The sequence below is a fragment of the Bidens hawaiensis genome, unplaced genomic scaffold (genome assembly GCF_021521415.1).
Source record: "Bidens hawaiensis isolate Kalapana, Puna unplaced genomic scaffold, B.hawaiensis_p1.1 tig00038216_1, whole genome shotgun sequence".
NCBI lineage: Eukaryota > Viridiplantae > Streptophyta > Magnoliopsida > Asterales > Asteraceae > Bidens > Bidens hawaiensis.
Window position 1 is genome coordinate 183,551 of NW_027496717.1, and position 16,390 is coordinate 199,940.

The 16,390-nt window shown below is 35.4% G+C and overlaps 2 protein-coding genes across 2 annotated transcripts; both read right to left on the minus strand.

The window, feature by feature from the left end:
• Positions 1–6,030: 6,030 nt before the first annotated feature.
• On the minus strand, positions 6,031–14,080 carry LOC143590233 (receptor like protein kinase S.2-like). Its single transcript, XM_077070779.1, has 4 exons — positions 13,041–14,080; positions 12,850–12,942; positions 6,506–7,486; positions 6,031–6,093 (listed from the first exon to the last, which is right to left on the minus strand). The coding sequence occupies exons 1-4, from the start codon at positions 13,968–13,970 to the stop codon at positions 6,031–6,033; spliced, it is 2,067 nt and encodes a 688-aa protein (XP_076926894.1). The 5' UTR covers positions 13,971–14,080.
• Positions 14,047–16,202, minus strand: LOC143590234 (putative LRR receptor-like serine/threonine-protein kinase At1g51810). The gene is made up of 3 exons (XM_077070780.1): positions 15,315–16,202; positions 14,297–15,175; positions 14,047–14,055 (listed from the first exon to the last, which is right to left on the minus strand). The coding sequence occupies exons 1-3, from the start codon at positions 16,200–16,202 to the stop codon at positions 14,047–14,049; spliced, it is 1,776 nt and encodes a 591-aa protein (XP_076926895.1).
• Positions 16,203–16,390: the final 188 nt, after the last annotated feature.

The window sequence follows — 16,390 nt, forward strand, 5'->3', positions numbered from 1 at the left end:
ATAGTCTAGAACATAAAGTAGTTTAAGTAACGGTACAAATGATAAGATGATAAGGAAATGGTGGATACGCCGCTGGTACATCCTATATATAATTGCCCTTATCGGATTGTCATTTGGAGCATTACTTCGATTATTAGAAGTTTTATGTTATGATAAATTTTAAAAATTTAATTTAAAAATGTTTTCCTTATGTAAGACCCCGAATCCCGGGAATCCTACAGTTGGTAATCACATCCACAATTTCACAAAAATTTAAAACCAAACAATTCTTTGTATTTAAAACCAGTTCAGAGTAAATAACAGCAGAAAAAGTTTAAGTATTAAAAGTCCCAAACAAGGGTACAAGTTTCCAAAATCGAATGCAGATAAAATATCCGTTTTATTTGAAATCCTTGACCAAAAATGCCTTCAATCTTCCGAGTAGTCCCCAGCACGTCCAAGCGATAACCTCCAATCCTTAACCTGAAAGTCAAACTAACATACACACAAAGTCAGCCAGAGCTGAGTGAGTTCAAGTTTTCATAAACAATATTTCGTACTTTATTTCAAAGTTATAGTTTCTAAACAATAGAGAGGATAATAATAAAATAATTAATATAATTCACCAAATAATACATTCATCGTCGAACACACGTACATGGGCCTCTCAACCACGAGTCAAGACTCGAGTAATATATTTGACCCGGACGCGGTAAGACCTAAGCATGTGACACGAGCCTCTCCACCACGGGACAAACCCGAGTAATATATTTGACTTGGTCACAGCTTACACATCCAAGCACGTGATACGGGCCTCTCCACCACGGGTACAACCCGAGTAATATATTTGACCCGGTCACTGCTTACACATCCAAGCACGTGATACGGGCCTCTCCACCACGGGTACAACCCGAGTAATATATTTGACCCGATCACGGCTCAACATACAACGGGCCTCTTCACCACGGGATTTTAAAACCCGAGTAATATATTTGACCCGCCAAAATGATGATCACGCCACACGGGCCTCTCCACCACGGATTTGAAAACTCGAGTAATATATTTGACCAGGCCGTGATCACCATGCATACACACATCAATAAGCCTACTCACATCATTCTTAGTCACGAGGAACTAAATGTCATCACACAACCGTAGGCTATAAGGTAACACATACTTATACATACATACATACCTCCATACATACATACATATATATATATACACATATATATATTTATATCATCCCAAAAGTGAACTAAGTAAATAGGTCTACTCGTATTCAATTTCTACCAAGCCTATTAACATCCTCGAGTCTAGACCATTAACGATGTATGTAACCTTAAAGGATATAAGACCATAAAAGAGTCTAAAATATCCTAAAGCATAGCAAATAATTCAAATATAGCTTTCAAATTGCACAATCACGAGTAAGGCTATGTAATACCATTCAAATCGTTGTAACGAGTAAAATCGTATAAAATTTGTATTTCGATGTATATGCTAGCCCAAAACGTAAAAAGAGTAAAAAGGGCATCATGAACTCACCTGACACTAGGTATGATTTCACCAAAAGGCTAGAGGATCCCTACGTAGCCCCACAACTCAAACTCCTGTCGGTTTACATACAATCAATACTATTGACATCAAGATGACTCGTTTATCCTACGAGACGTTCTAACATGGTTCGAGTTACCTAAAGCCTCGAACTTACCAAGTTCAATTACAACAGCCCCCGGGGTCTTGTATTTACCAAAACCTCCCTTATCTAAACCCGGTGATAAAGGATTCCCAAAATAACCCCGGAAGTTGCTAGTTGAACGAATATGCGCGTTTATGAGTTGTTTATGCTCTTAACAACCAACTCAGCCCCGTGTGGACCAGATTTAATAAAATCACAGACAACAAGTCCACACGACACTACACGAGTTGGATGGGTCGGTAACTCGCAAGTACAACGCACTAACTATTCAATAAACGCAAATGCGCGTTGTACCGACCCGTTTGAGTAACCGACAACCAATTCAGCCCCAATACTTATAAAAATCATTTTCCAACAGCCCGTATAATAAACCGAAGCTATCCGAACTGAATTGGTCATCCCTTACTTCATCCCTCACGTTAAACGCACCAATCTACCATTCTAGCTAACCGAAAACTATCTTTCGAACAACAACTAGTTGACCAATCAAAGAATACCAAAAGACGTGATTTTAAAGTATGTTATATGGGACATACCTAGGAAGATTGTGGTGCAAAAACTCACTTCAAACAGCCCCGACAAGAACACAATTGAACATCCACCGGTTAAGCCTAAAACGAATTTATCGATCAATAACAAGTAAAACGGGCAGATTTTAGCATGCGAAGATGCATTTAATTACATAGGATAACCTTTGAAATAAATTATTAAATTTTTACCAGACTTTAATAAATGTCTTGGGTTTACAAAAAATATTTTTATTATATTTTTCTAGTGGACACAAAAATCATAAAAATTCCTCCAACACAGAAAGGTATGTGCAGCTATTTCAGTGCGCAACAAAATGATTTTATTTTTATAAAAATCATTACCCAGCCAAATTAAACGATTCCAATTGGGTTTGGTTCCTAACTCAAAATATTAACTTCCAGAAGTGGAACCAACCAATTTAGACTTGTCGAAAAAGGGTTATGATGTCGGGAAGACAAACCAGAATCCGTCATCCCGCATCAGCTTTGACACTCGATCTTATAAATTCATAAAAACCATTCAAATCTCGTCCATAAATTACATATTATACCTTTCTGAAAACTAGACTCAAAGTAGAACATCATAGAAACAAGAATCGATCAAAAACAATAATGTTTCATCGAGTTACAGACCGAGCAATAAATGAGTACGAATCTGTCAGAAATTGTTATAATCAAAACTCAACCCTAAAGTGTTCAATAAAGGGTTTAATGGTGAAAAGAGTTATATTAAGATGTAACCGACCTTGGAATTGAACTTTGGAGGCTGGAGGATGGTCGTAATGCACAAAAATCGAGGAGAACCTCCTCCTTGAAGCTGCCGATCGGACTGCACAAGGAGAGTTAGGGTTTTTTTTTTTAATTTGTTGTAATCATATTTACATCCTAGTCCCTCCACTTAGCAAATTTTAATAACTTGGATGAAAGGTTAATTGGTTAGACTTATGAGAATGACTGGAATGTCCCCGAGGAATGCCGGATCAATCTCAATAAATATACAAACTCTACAACGTGCATGCCGGTACACGAAAATTAGCGGGTGTTACATGCTAAACTAGCCTTCAACGAATAAGAGGTGATGTTCTGAGCAAAAGGATGGATAAACGCACTTTTAAAACGTATTACAAGACTCTAATTTAGAAAAACGAAACCCCGGATTTTAAACCAACATTTATCAACGATTGAGCCGACTAACGAAATTTACGGGCGTTACACCTTAAAAGTTCAATTATTTTCAAAACAATTATGTTCTAGTTTTCCTTAATTTCGGGACAAAATTCCCGAAAGTAAGGGAGACTTTAACATATCGGATTTTTCAAACCGTATTCGCTTACATATAACCTGATTCAGGAACATTTTTTGGATCCTTATTGTTAATAAAATTAAACAATTATGAGTATTTAAGATTTATATTTTCATTTTATATCCCTCATGTTCTTAAAGTAGTTCAAACCATGATTTAACTCCAAAATACTCAATAATTAACAATTTATGAAACTACAAGGACTAAACTTGCCAAAAACCAAAACACCTCCTCCCTACCCCCGGAGCGCCTCACAAAGACAGCCTCTCCTAGTGGCCACGCGACGCTATGGGGAGGTCTGCACAGATCGTTTGCATGTTAAGCTTTCCTAGTTCGTTTTTGGTAATTAAATCGCTTGTTTTTGGACCAAATCGAGTGTTTCAAGCCCCAAGAAAACTCATATAGCCTAAGTACATGTTCATATTCATTACCCCTTGTCTAATAACGAATTTTACTGATTTTAATATTGATTTAATCATTAAAAACATATTATGTTTCTTAAACAAGTAAACTAACTAAATATAGTTCGTTTTTGTGTTTCCTATATAAACAAAGCATATTATACCTGCCACAAACTTTCCTAAACCGTAATATATCATTCCACAACCATCACCATCCTGTGACCTTCATCATCTTCCTCGTTTTTGCTTTATTGTTTGAAGATACAAGCGTTGAAGGTTGACTTTGCTTATACATCGACCTTTGACTCTTCTTTTTGATTGATCCTTTCACTTTTCGGGTAAATTGTAAATTGTAAAATCGTTCATACATATTCCCTAGTCAATAACTTTCAATCAATTTCCTTGGTTGAAGGGTGTTGACTTGTTAATACGTTCAAAACCTGTTAAAGGGCAAAACAGTCAACAAGTTTGACTATTCGTTTTCTCATACTTCTGGTCGGTACCAACGTTCGGTCCAAAATACTTTTATTTTAGTAACAAACTTTTAAGGCTACTAGTCAAAACCCAACTTCCGACTTGCTGTTCGGATTCTGGTCAATACCGACTCGCTTAAAGCTTTAGTTTAACATAACCGGAGTTCTAAACATCCATTTGGAATGATTCAGCGGCAACGAGTTCGTTTTTACTCATATTTTCTTACCTCAAAGTTTCAGGTTCAGTTGCTCTATTTCCTTCGATGCATTAGAAGAAGATCTAATTAATACTTGACTCATTTATCATCATTATTATTCACTTGCCTTCAATTTAAGGTGAGTTTTATCATTCTCCTATTTTATTAAGTTTTCAAAAAGTTTTGGGGACATATGTGTACTATCGTATTTCGTATTATCAATATATCACAAAATAGCAAACCTATAATTGTGTGTGAACTATCAAATATACTTGTTACCTGTTTATTCGTTTACTTTATCGCATTCGGAGAGGTCCAACATATTCTCTTAATACTATGATCATACTATTGACCCACGTCCGATTCGCTTGGCAACGGTCTTATTACTTGCTCATGGTTGATTTACCAACGCCCGATTCGCTTGGCAATGGTTAATTGACACCTTACCTTTTCATGGTTTGATTTATTTACCGCAATTTATTATGTTTTACTTGTTTCTTATATTATTGTTGTTGTTGTTGTTGTTATTATTATTATTATCATCATCATAGCATTGCAAAAACTAGTGATAAGCTCACTCAACATGTGTTGTTGACAAACTCTATTTTCTATGCATATGCAGGTTGCCTTTGAATTGAAGTTGAGGTGAAAAGGACATCTAGTAAAGACCATAGGGAATTTAATGAAGATTATATTTCTCTTGATTGGATTTTTTGTTTTAAGTTATTTATTTGTGTTATGGATATTTGTACACTGTCACTTGAAATAATTAACTTAATAGATATTGTCACATTTTTAATTATGATAGTATCTTCGAGCTGTAAACAAACAGCTCATGCCCCAGCATTTCTGCCTTAAGTTGAGGTGTGACATAGTGTGTGTAATGTGTGTGTTGAGAGTTAATTTGGACAGAGTAACGAGATAGAACTTGATAATGAAGAACTCTCTTTAATTTCAATAACTTACAGGGTATATATAGATGATAAACACATTCGGTCTATCAACATAGGATGAACACTTGTAATCGAAACACAAATGGATAGATGTAATAGTATAATTTCATTATCCGAAAGATTTACATGACGAACACTCATACATATATACATACATGCGTGCATGCTTACATGCATACATACATACATGCATGCATGCATACATACGTACATACATACATGCATGCATGCATGCATGCGTACATGCGTGCGTGCGTGCGTGCGTGCGTGCGTGCATACATACATACATACATACATACATACATAAACGCTTGACCACCCGGGGAGAGCTCATCCCCGAGAGAAAACAGCAATGAAAAAGACAAAGGAGTCGGCGCCTCAACGGTAACAACAATGACCACAAAGAAAATGATAACAACCATGACAACAAGAACACCACCAACAGTCAACTTCATTGCTTCAGCAGTTTTAGCTTTAGCGAAGGGTTTCATTCTATTCTGTGCTTTTTTCTTCCAAACTGTAAATCCCTTGCTTATTGCTTGCATTTCCATCAACCTTATCAACAAAATATTAAAAACACATTTTAGTAACTAAACACTAGAAATTGGGGGAACATAGTGATGAGGTGGCTTGGTCGATGTTCAAAATGGTGATCAAATTGGCTAAAAAACAAATGACGATTAAGTGATGATAACTTTCATATAATGAATGGTATGATTTTGATATGCATGATAAGTGTCCATTGTCATTAAACATACATTGTACCATGTTTTCCAAAAGTTTTAAATTGAACCTAGATGTCTTTCTTTAAATCCCATAATGTTCGTCAACCAAAAATAGATCATTTTGATTAAAAAAATACTTAAAAACTAACTATGAAAATCAGGTTGTGCTTTATTAAGTTAGTCTAATAAAAAAACACTTTGCATGTGTAAAAAAATGTTAAATATTTTAGAGCATAACTTACTTGAAAGAATAATGCTTTCTCAAGTTCCTTCACCACCACTTTTATATTAGGACGTTGATCTTGAGTTTCTGCCACACACTGAAATGCAATTTTCATAAATGTGTGCAAAGAGTCCTTGTTGGGTCCTCCATTTACAACAAAGTTATTTTCACTTGTTTCTTCCTTTAATATAGGATCCATCATGTCCTCTAGTGTTCCCGCGAGAAATTTTCCTCTTGCCATTGAAGCCAACCCTTCGGCACCCGCACCCTCCTTCCGGAAAATTGCTTCATAGGCCACCTTCCCACTCAGAATTTCAAGCAAAATGACTCCAAAGCTATAAACATCTGATTCTCTTTTTAATTTATTAGTCTTCTTATATTCTGGATCAGAGTAGGATGGTCTGCCTCTCCAGTCTAGATAGAGAGCTTCATCTTGTTGATTTGGAGGTAGGAATACAGAGCCTCCAAAATCAACAATCTTTGCCCCCCAGTTCTCACCCACCACAATGCTTCTGCTATATATATCACGGTGTATTATCACTTTTTGATCTTCCGTCTCAAAGTGAAGGTACTTCAATGCATGTGCAACATCAATGCAAATTTTCAACCGCTTTCCCCAAGTCAAAATGCGCTCATCATTGACATTTTTAAAATAACCATCGAGGTGTCCGTTTGAAAAGTTCTCAGTGACAATGATCATCTCAGAAACATCAACACAAAATCCAAATAAAGTGACTATGTTGGGATGCTTAACACCGCTAAGCATTTCAATTTCTGTATAAAACATATTTTCGCATTCCTCATATCCAGAAGGGTATCGTTTTATAACAACGGTGTTCTTCTCTTTTACATATGTATGATTTTCTTTATCAAAATTGTCAAGTTCTGCTCTGTAGAAAATATACTCATTCCAAGATCCAATTTTATATGTATATGAAAAATTATTTGTTGCTAATTTAATATCACTGAGAGGAATCTTCAAGTGTTCAAACTTATTTTCCTGCAAATATGTGACAAAGGGAAAAAGAGAGAGTTTCAAACTAAAATAGAAATTAAGAAGAAATTATGTGCTTAATACTCTGTTGACACGTTTAGAAAAACTATAGACAGACATTCAAATTAAGCTATGGACAGTTAGTCGGTATAAAATAAGGCGAATGGATACTGAAACCCTCCTCTGCTCCTTCCAAATGATTGTCCAGCGATGCGGGTAACAACTATTTCCACCGTAGCAGACCTTCTGGTCACTCGTTACCATAGTAAATAGAACGTTACTAATTTTAATTCATATGTGTTGGTAGCCGTTATTTAAATAAGGCCCGAACACAAAAGTATAGTTCATTGAATTAAATGATTTACAGGGAATACCACCCTCCTCTATAATGATAAATTTGCTAGGACCACCAATGTCTCCCCGCAACTAGTGTCAATGCGCAAACCACCAACGTCGACGCTTCTGTTGCCCCACGAATAATGTTTGAATTGCAAGGGTTTGGTGTTTTCCAAGAAATGGTTGCTCTTCGCATGTTTGATTTTCTTAGATTCTCAAGAATTTAGTCGTCTTTAAAAATCATCTTTGATTTTACTATATATTTAAAGAATTGGACGTTTCTGTCGGTTCAGACCCAAGGTTTACACACACACAACACACTCAAACTCACGTAGTATACTACTATGTGAAGATGAAGAGAAAAAATATTCAGAAGCTTGTTGTATTCTGCTAAAAAAGGGTTAACCTAGACTACTTTATATAATAAACAAATGCAAACGTGCAGTAAACTATTACTCCTAAAAATAAGCTAAAACAAATTACTAAGTCTTCCACAAAGCCCACGTTCACTTCCAAATTCTCGGTCAATTAGAACCCTTCAAATCATATTTTTTACTTCCTGAAAACTTGGTCACGTCTAAACCAAATCTTCTGCTGACCCGTATCCATGACCCAAATTAACCCGCCTTTTGAACCCGAACTTGACCCGTCAAGATTAACCCAACATTCACCCCCTTAATCTTGACTTCGGTTTCGCTACTTGCTAGGAGTTACACATGACTCAGCTCTTTCTCTTGCTAAACGAATCATACGGGTCCGGTCTCTTGCTAACTCGAATGAGTTTACTTACTTGTGGTCTCTTCAGCTTTATCTTGCTAAGTTGCTTTAGATAACCAAAATTCCATTCTTCATACACATGATATCATGCATACGCACCATATATCATGGTCATCTCCACTCATCCTTGAAACATTCTCTGATTTGCAAACAAAGTACCCCGTACTCGATACCTGGTCTCTCTTTCTCAGGCAAACCATCGGTCGTCTACCTCCTTCGGTCTTCTTTCTTTCTTAGGTGATCATTCGGTCTCCGGTCACCACTTCCGGTCTTCGGTCTACACTTTCTATAAGCCGCCGGTCCTTTGCAGCTTTATCGGTCTTCACGGTCTAGTTGTCGCCTTCTTTTGCGACTTGTCAGTCTTTCGGTCTTATGCCAGAAAATAATTCCAGCCACGGTCTTCTTTTCTCCCACCGGAGTTCACTTCCAGCAGCGGTCTCTCTACACGTCGGTTCTTCTCCGACGTGCCGGTCTCTTTCTTCGGTCTCGTTGCAGCTATATGTAACAGCTGGTCTTTACTCAATCACACAGATCGATCGGTCTTTCTTTCACAATTTACATGGAATCTCCGGTCTCTTACTTTCTTTTCTCTTCGGCTCACTCAGAACCATGTTCGGTTCACACAAAACTCTTTTCTGTGTCCGTCTGTACATGACTCACTTAGAATCATTCTACGATCACCTGATCGTTTGTTAATTCTTTTCCTTATTCTCTTACCATGAATTACACAGATTTGACTCCTCCTATTGTTCACACAGAACTTGTTCACGTAGAACAGATCTTCTCTTGATCTCATCTTCTCAGTTGATTCACATAGAATCTTTGTACGGTCACCCAAAATTCTTTCTTAATCACACAGATCATCTTCTTTCTCATCTCTACCGGTACAACTTTCTTCAAACTGTGATCATAAGATCACAACCCCATCAACGTAAAACTCGTTCTTCCATATGGTTAATCAAAACCCTATTTTCTTCATACTTTCCGACGACTGCAGCCCAAATTGCTTTCTCGAGGTTTCTAAACGACTCTCAATACGGCCCTCTTTTCTTCACCTTGCTTTGATACCAAATGTCGGTTCAGGCCCAAGGTTTACACACACACAACACACTCAAACTCACGTAGTATACTGGTATGTGAAGATGAAGAGAATAAATATTCAGAAAGCTTGTTGTATTCTGCTAAAAAAGGGTTAACCTAGACTACTTTATATAATAAACAAATGCAAACGTGCAGTAAACTATTACTCCTAAAAATAAGCTAAAACAAATTACTAAGTCTTCCACAAAGCCCGCGTTTACTTCCAAATTCTCGGTCAATTAGAACCCTTCAAATCATATTTTTTACTTCCTGAAAACTTGGTCACGTCTGGACCAAATCTTCTGCTGACCCATATACATGACCCGAATTAACCCGCCTTTTGAACCCGAACTTGACCCGTCAAGATTAACCCAACAATTTCTTCAAAAACCCAATCCAGATATGCAGGGTTTGTTCAAAAATCTTCGTGTTCTTTAGAAAACAATGCTTCATATGTGAATGTTCCTTAAGAATGTGAGGTTTCTTATGCAGAAACTACAATATCTTGTGCAAATAAATTAGAGCATTCGCATATGCGTCTCAAAAAACAAGTTATAGAAAATTCTAACACAAACACATAATTTATTATTTACACACACATCTCGTTCTCTAAAATAGAGATATGGTCTAGAAAATCAAAAATTCACACATCAAATTTGTATACACTATTGTGAGTGTATGATAATGAGAAAAATAATAAAATAAACGTACATGAATATGGCAAAGATAGAAACGGAGAATTAGGTGAGCGGTGTTTCTAAAAAATAAATACATTTTAAATAAAACAATGTTTTTTATTCTTGTGGTTAAAGTATATAAATACATATAGAGAATGAGATGTGATGCTCTGAGTTGATCAGCATCGTCGGTTATTTAAGAAAACAAAAATTCACATATATATATATATATAGAGGGTTATGTTAAAATAAAAACCCACTTGAGTTGTGAAAACTCTATAAACTCATTTTCAACTACATGTTTTTAATTAAAGTTTGATCATGTGGTTCACAATTAAAATTAATAAAAAATGTAAATATAAATATAACTTTTTCTCTCTTCTAAAAACATATAAAAAAATTAGTAAAAAAATAGCAAAACAATTTTTTTTTATGTTTTGATGTTTTGTATTAAATGTTACAACATATATTACGTGTGCAAAAAAAAAAAAACGATGTTACATAGGGTTTTCATGGGTTTTCACAACTCAAATGGGTTATCATTCTATACTTACTCTATATATATATATATATATATATATATATATAAGAAGACATCTTAAAATGTAAGTATTATAATAATTAATGCAATAGGTACAATCAAAAACTCATAAAATTTTGAGATTGCAGGGGTAATGCGGTTTTTTGGTGTGCTCATGTACGGTTAAGACTCTTTGCTTCAAAAATAGTTACAAATGTGAATTTTCAACTTCAATTAAATTTTATTAATTGGTTGCATAGTTACACATAAACACTCGTAACTTTAGCCATATATTATTTTTAAACCAAATTCTCCCCATGATTTTAAACAACCTTAATATATTCATAGTTAATATATTTTTTTTACTTAATTGCACTATATATAAAAACGAACATTTTATATTCTTTAATTTGATAATGTTATTGCTATAGTTTTTTTAAACTAAAAATAAGTAACATGTTACGTAGGGATGTTCACAGCCCGGTTTTGACGGTTTTTAATTAAAATTGTGCCTAACCGTTAGTAATGATTTTTTTCGGCGAAAATCGAAACTAAACCAAAAAATTGAAACCGAACCAAACTGAACTGGGCCATGGACTGTGGGTCTTCCATGAAGGTTTCGTGACCATTGCCAGAGGGTTTGCACCGTTGGCATGTTGCCGACCGTTGACCTATCATCGTACCGTTGACCTATCGTCATGGCCTACACAGATCTACCCTTCCTCTACGGAGATTTCAAAACTGTAACTGTTATAAGCACTTCTTCTACTGTGCATATATGTGTTTTGATATGTATTTTTCTTTTCTTTTTTTTTCTTTTTGGTTCATTCAACCTGCATCCCAGATCGATTATGTGGTGTTGATATATGCAAAGAGGAATGAGATTTTAGTATTCGATTTTTTAAGGTTTTTGCTTCTATTGAGTTTATGTATCTTTGATGCTGCCAAGTTTGGACTTCTTTTCAAGAATTTGGATATCTATTTCCAGGCCGTCTTTGAGAATTGTTAAATTTTTTCGGCTGAAGTCGAAAAAATTTATTGGTATTAAGTAAAAGGTTTTTTTTTTTATATAATAACTAAATTTTTAAATTTGCTTACTTAGTTATAATTTAGGTTGTACAAATTTTTTTCTTTACAAAAATAGGCTTAAAGGAGTAAGTAATTGAGTTTAAATATTAAAAGCACATATTTTTTTTCAAAAAATTTATATAAATTTAAAAAAAAAAATATCGAGCCTGCCTACATGGTGATCGGGGCGGGAACCGTCAACCACCCATCCCTCCTTTAAAGACGGCCTTATCCATTTCAATATCCGAACTTGAACACCCATACTCTAATTATGCTTTTCTGGTAGATTCAGTGGCTTACATTGAGCATGTAATATCCAAATACCAAACTAAAATTTAATCTTAAGACACATTGTAATTTAATCTAATTTTAGTTTAGTTATTAAACTATTAAAACTAAAGAGATTAAAATAGCATGGTGTAAATAGGTTGCAAGTAAAGGTTAAGAGTCTTGAACTTAAAAAGTGACCGATGTTTGAAGTTTAAATTATCATCGTCATCGTCGTCGTCATCGAGGTGAGCAACCCAACAGCTCCATTTTTTTGACTTATGGATGGTGATAGGTAGGAATTGGTAATACACACCAAGTACATATTACCCGCAAGTGTCAAGCATACGTCATATGGTTTTATGTGGTTACAATTTTTCCGTTGAGATGCCCATATCTAAAATCCAATCTTAAATCACATTCAAAATCGACTTAAAGTATCAAACAGTTAACTACACTTCTAATCATTTAATGATTTTTAATAAATGCAAGTTTGTAACAACTATAATATGTATTTACTCTCTCTTAAAATTGCATATTATATAATGTATGATTTTGATGCGGGGAAACGAGTTTGGATGGTTGGACGGGTAATCCATACCTAATGTCACTCCAAACTCACAAAACTAAAACTAATTTTATACCCAATTCCATATCCTAATGTCAGTTTCATTACCCATCCCAAATGTTTGAAGTGTATCCATTTTATTTGGTTCTTTTACCTTGCCGATATTAACCTACATTTAAGTATAATAGAGAAAAAAAAACTTGAAAAATAATTCAATGCAAGAATGAAGAAGAAAAAAAACGATAACAAAATTAAGAAGGGACTTACAATATTTTCACGTCGTAGCTGAATTTCTAGTGCTTTCTCAGATTCACGAACAATAAAGTCCATATCTGGGCGGTCTGCTCGATCCTCTTTTAAGCAAAAATATGCCATGTTTGAGTATTTGAGAAGCGATTGCGCGGACATCTGATTCCATTGTAGACATGGATGGATTATTTCCTGAAGTGTTTCTTTTTCATAATGATACTTGGCTAGTGGAGCTAGAAAGCTGTTATCCTCATCCTGAATAAATGCTTTCCTCCCGCACAACATTTCAAATAAAATGATACCGAATGAATAGATATCCGACTTGTGTGAAACATCTCCCGTCTTTTCAATTGTTGGGTCCATACACCCCATTGTGCCAATATGTTCGCAATGACGCGCACGGTCCTTATTGTTTTTTGATTGTTTAATGGAAACTTCAAAACTTGATAACTTGGCTTCCCAGTTCTCGTCTAATAAAATTGTATCGCTATTGATGTTACAATGTATAATAGCATAATCACGTACCTTGTCATAATGAAGGTAACTCAACGCACAAGCAATACCTACACATATTCTCAATCTTTGCGTCCACGTGAGGTTCAGGCTGTTTAGATACTGCGTGAGACTTTTGTTTGCCTCATACATGGTTACAATAATCTTCTTTTCTTGCTCGTCACAAAATCCAACAATAGAGACTAGATTTGTATGTTTCAGATCATAAAGCACTGAAATTTCCCTCAAGAACTTGAGATCTACTTCCCCATGCTTACAATCAAACCTTCGTGTAGCAATCTTAATCTCCTTTCTGGACCTCAAGAGTCGTCCTTTATATGTGGTACCAAATTTACCGTGTCCGATGATGTTATCTACATGAAAGTTGTTGGTGCCCTCTACTACTTCTTTCAGTGTGATTTGTAAGGGAGTGAACTTCGTCATTGTTGATATCATGTTCTGTTTTTCAAGTAGTAAGTATTGAAAAAAAAAAAAACAATGAGTTACGAATGGTATATTAAACTCTGTAAGTTCAATGCACCTGTTATAATATGCATACTATTTTATTCGGTTAAATTGATTATAAAGTTTTTATAATATTTATGAATATATATTTGGTCATCTATTGTTTCATAAGAATCTGCAGTTTTCAGTATGTCCCCAGGTATGTAAGTGGGTACATTCTATGTTTCTTCTTGTCACAAAATGATTAATGGCCTATATAACTATTAACATGAACACAAATCGAAGATATTGTTTATAGGGAGGCATTTAAAACTTACTTGAATTTCCAATGCATTCTCGAGTTTTGCCAAAACCTTTTTTGTTGTAGGCCGTTCTTCCCTTTCATCATGTAAGCATTGGTAGGCAATATTCTGAAATATAGTCAACGATTTTTGCTCGATTGGCTTCCTTATTTTCTCAAAAACCATCTCATTTAACTTCCCTTTTGCAAAATTTTCTTTAACGAAATCTTGTAAATAGCGGCACTCATTTTTGTAGACGTCATACGTTGATTTTCCGCACAAGATCTCAAATAAAACCACACCAAATGAATAGATATCTGATTCTATAGTAAGGAATTGTGATTTATAGTAAAGTGGGTCCAGATATCCCTTTGTGCCACATACATAATCGATGACATACTTTGTTTCCTTAGTTATAGGACTTATTAAAGAAAGTCCAAAATCAGCGAGTTTTGCTTTCCAATCATTGTTTAGTAAAATGTTGGCGGTTTTGATATCCCTATGTATCACCTTTGCTTGTTTTCCATCTCCTCCATGAAGGAAATCTAAAGCCCTTGCAACATCAATGCATATATTAAGTCGGTCTATCCATGTAAGATCAGCATTCTTCAAATAGTTATCAAGACTTCCTCGGGATGCATACTCGTAAACAATAATGTTTTCGTCATTTTCGTCACAATATCCTATAAGACCGATGATATTTTCATGCTTATACTCCAAAAGAATTTGGAGTTCAGTCAAGAATTGTTGTTTCCCTTGCCCATATTTCGTATCCAATCGCTTTGCAACAATTGCTTCACCTTTAAGGTTTCCTATATACACATTCCCGAAACCTCCTCCACCAATGCGATGATTGAAGTTTTTTGTGGCCAGTTCTATGACTTCAAGTGAAATTCCAAGTTTGCCCTTGTTGGCCTGTTAACCATGAAACAAATGAAAATAACTTGTTAATATAAAAATTGATGGTTCTAATAATCTTTGAAAATAATACCAAAAACCGGTATATATACTAACAGAAAGCAATAGAGGTTCAATAATGAAAACATTGACTTACTTGAAAAGATGAAGCTTTCTCAAGTTCCTCCACGACTTCTTTCATTGTTGGACGTTTGTCTTGAGATTCCGCCACACACTTATACGCAATTCCAATATATGTGCGCAAAGAATCCTTGTTGGGTCCTCTATTTAGGATAAAATTGTCTTCACCTGTTTCTTCCTTTAGTATAGGATCTATCTTTTCTTCCAGTGTTCCCGTGCGGTAACTTTGTCTTGCCACATGGGCCATGTATCCATCAGTTCCCGTGTCGTAACATGGGTCAGAGGCTGTCACTCCAAATAAAATTTCAAACAAAAGTACTCCAAAACTATACACATCTGATTCTCTTTTTAACCTGCTAGTCTTCTTATACTCTGGATCAATGTACGCTTCTTTGCCACCAATTCCATCCACATACAAAGCTTCGTCCTTTTGATTTGGACGAAGGAATATGGAACGCCCGAAGTCAAAAATCATTGCCCCGTGGTCCTCGTCCAACCCAATGTTGAGACTCGATATTTGATGGTTAATAATCACCTTTTGGTCTTCAATCTCATGGTGAAGGTAGTTCAATGCGCATGCAACAGCAGAGCTAATTTTTAAACGTATTTCCCAAAAACCCCTTCTATTGACGTTTTCCAGATAATCAACAAGGTATCCATAAGAAAGATCCTCGGTGATAAGGATCATCTCAAAAGCTTCAAAACAATATCCAAGTAGAGTAACTGTGTTTTCATGCTTAACAGCGGTAAGCATTTCGATCTCAGTAAAAAAATTTTCTTCTCCATACACCCCACGTAAAGAAGAGTACCGTGTAATAATCACACTCTTTCGTCCCTTGGGACTTTCGCCTTCTTCAAATGAAAGATTTTCTTTACCAAAAAGGTCAAGTTCTGCTCTGTACATAGTATATGCATCTCGAGTTGCAATTATGTAATCAGTTGAAAATGTATGAGTTGCTAACTGATATCACTAAGACGAATCTTCAAGTGTTCAAACTTCTTTCCCTGCAAGTACGAGACATAGGAAAGGGAGACTTACAGCCTATACTTGCTACAAAATGAGAATAACCTGTGTCTTTAGTATTTTGTTGA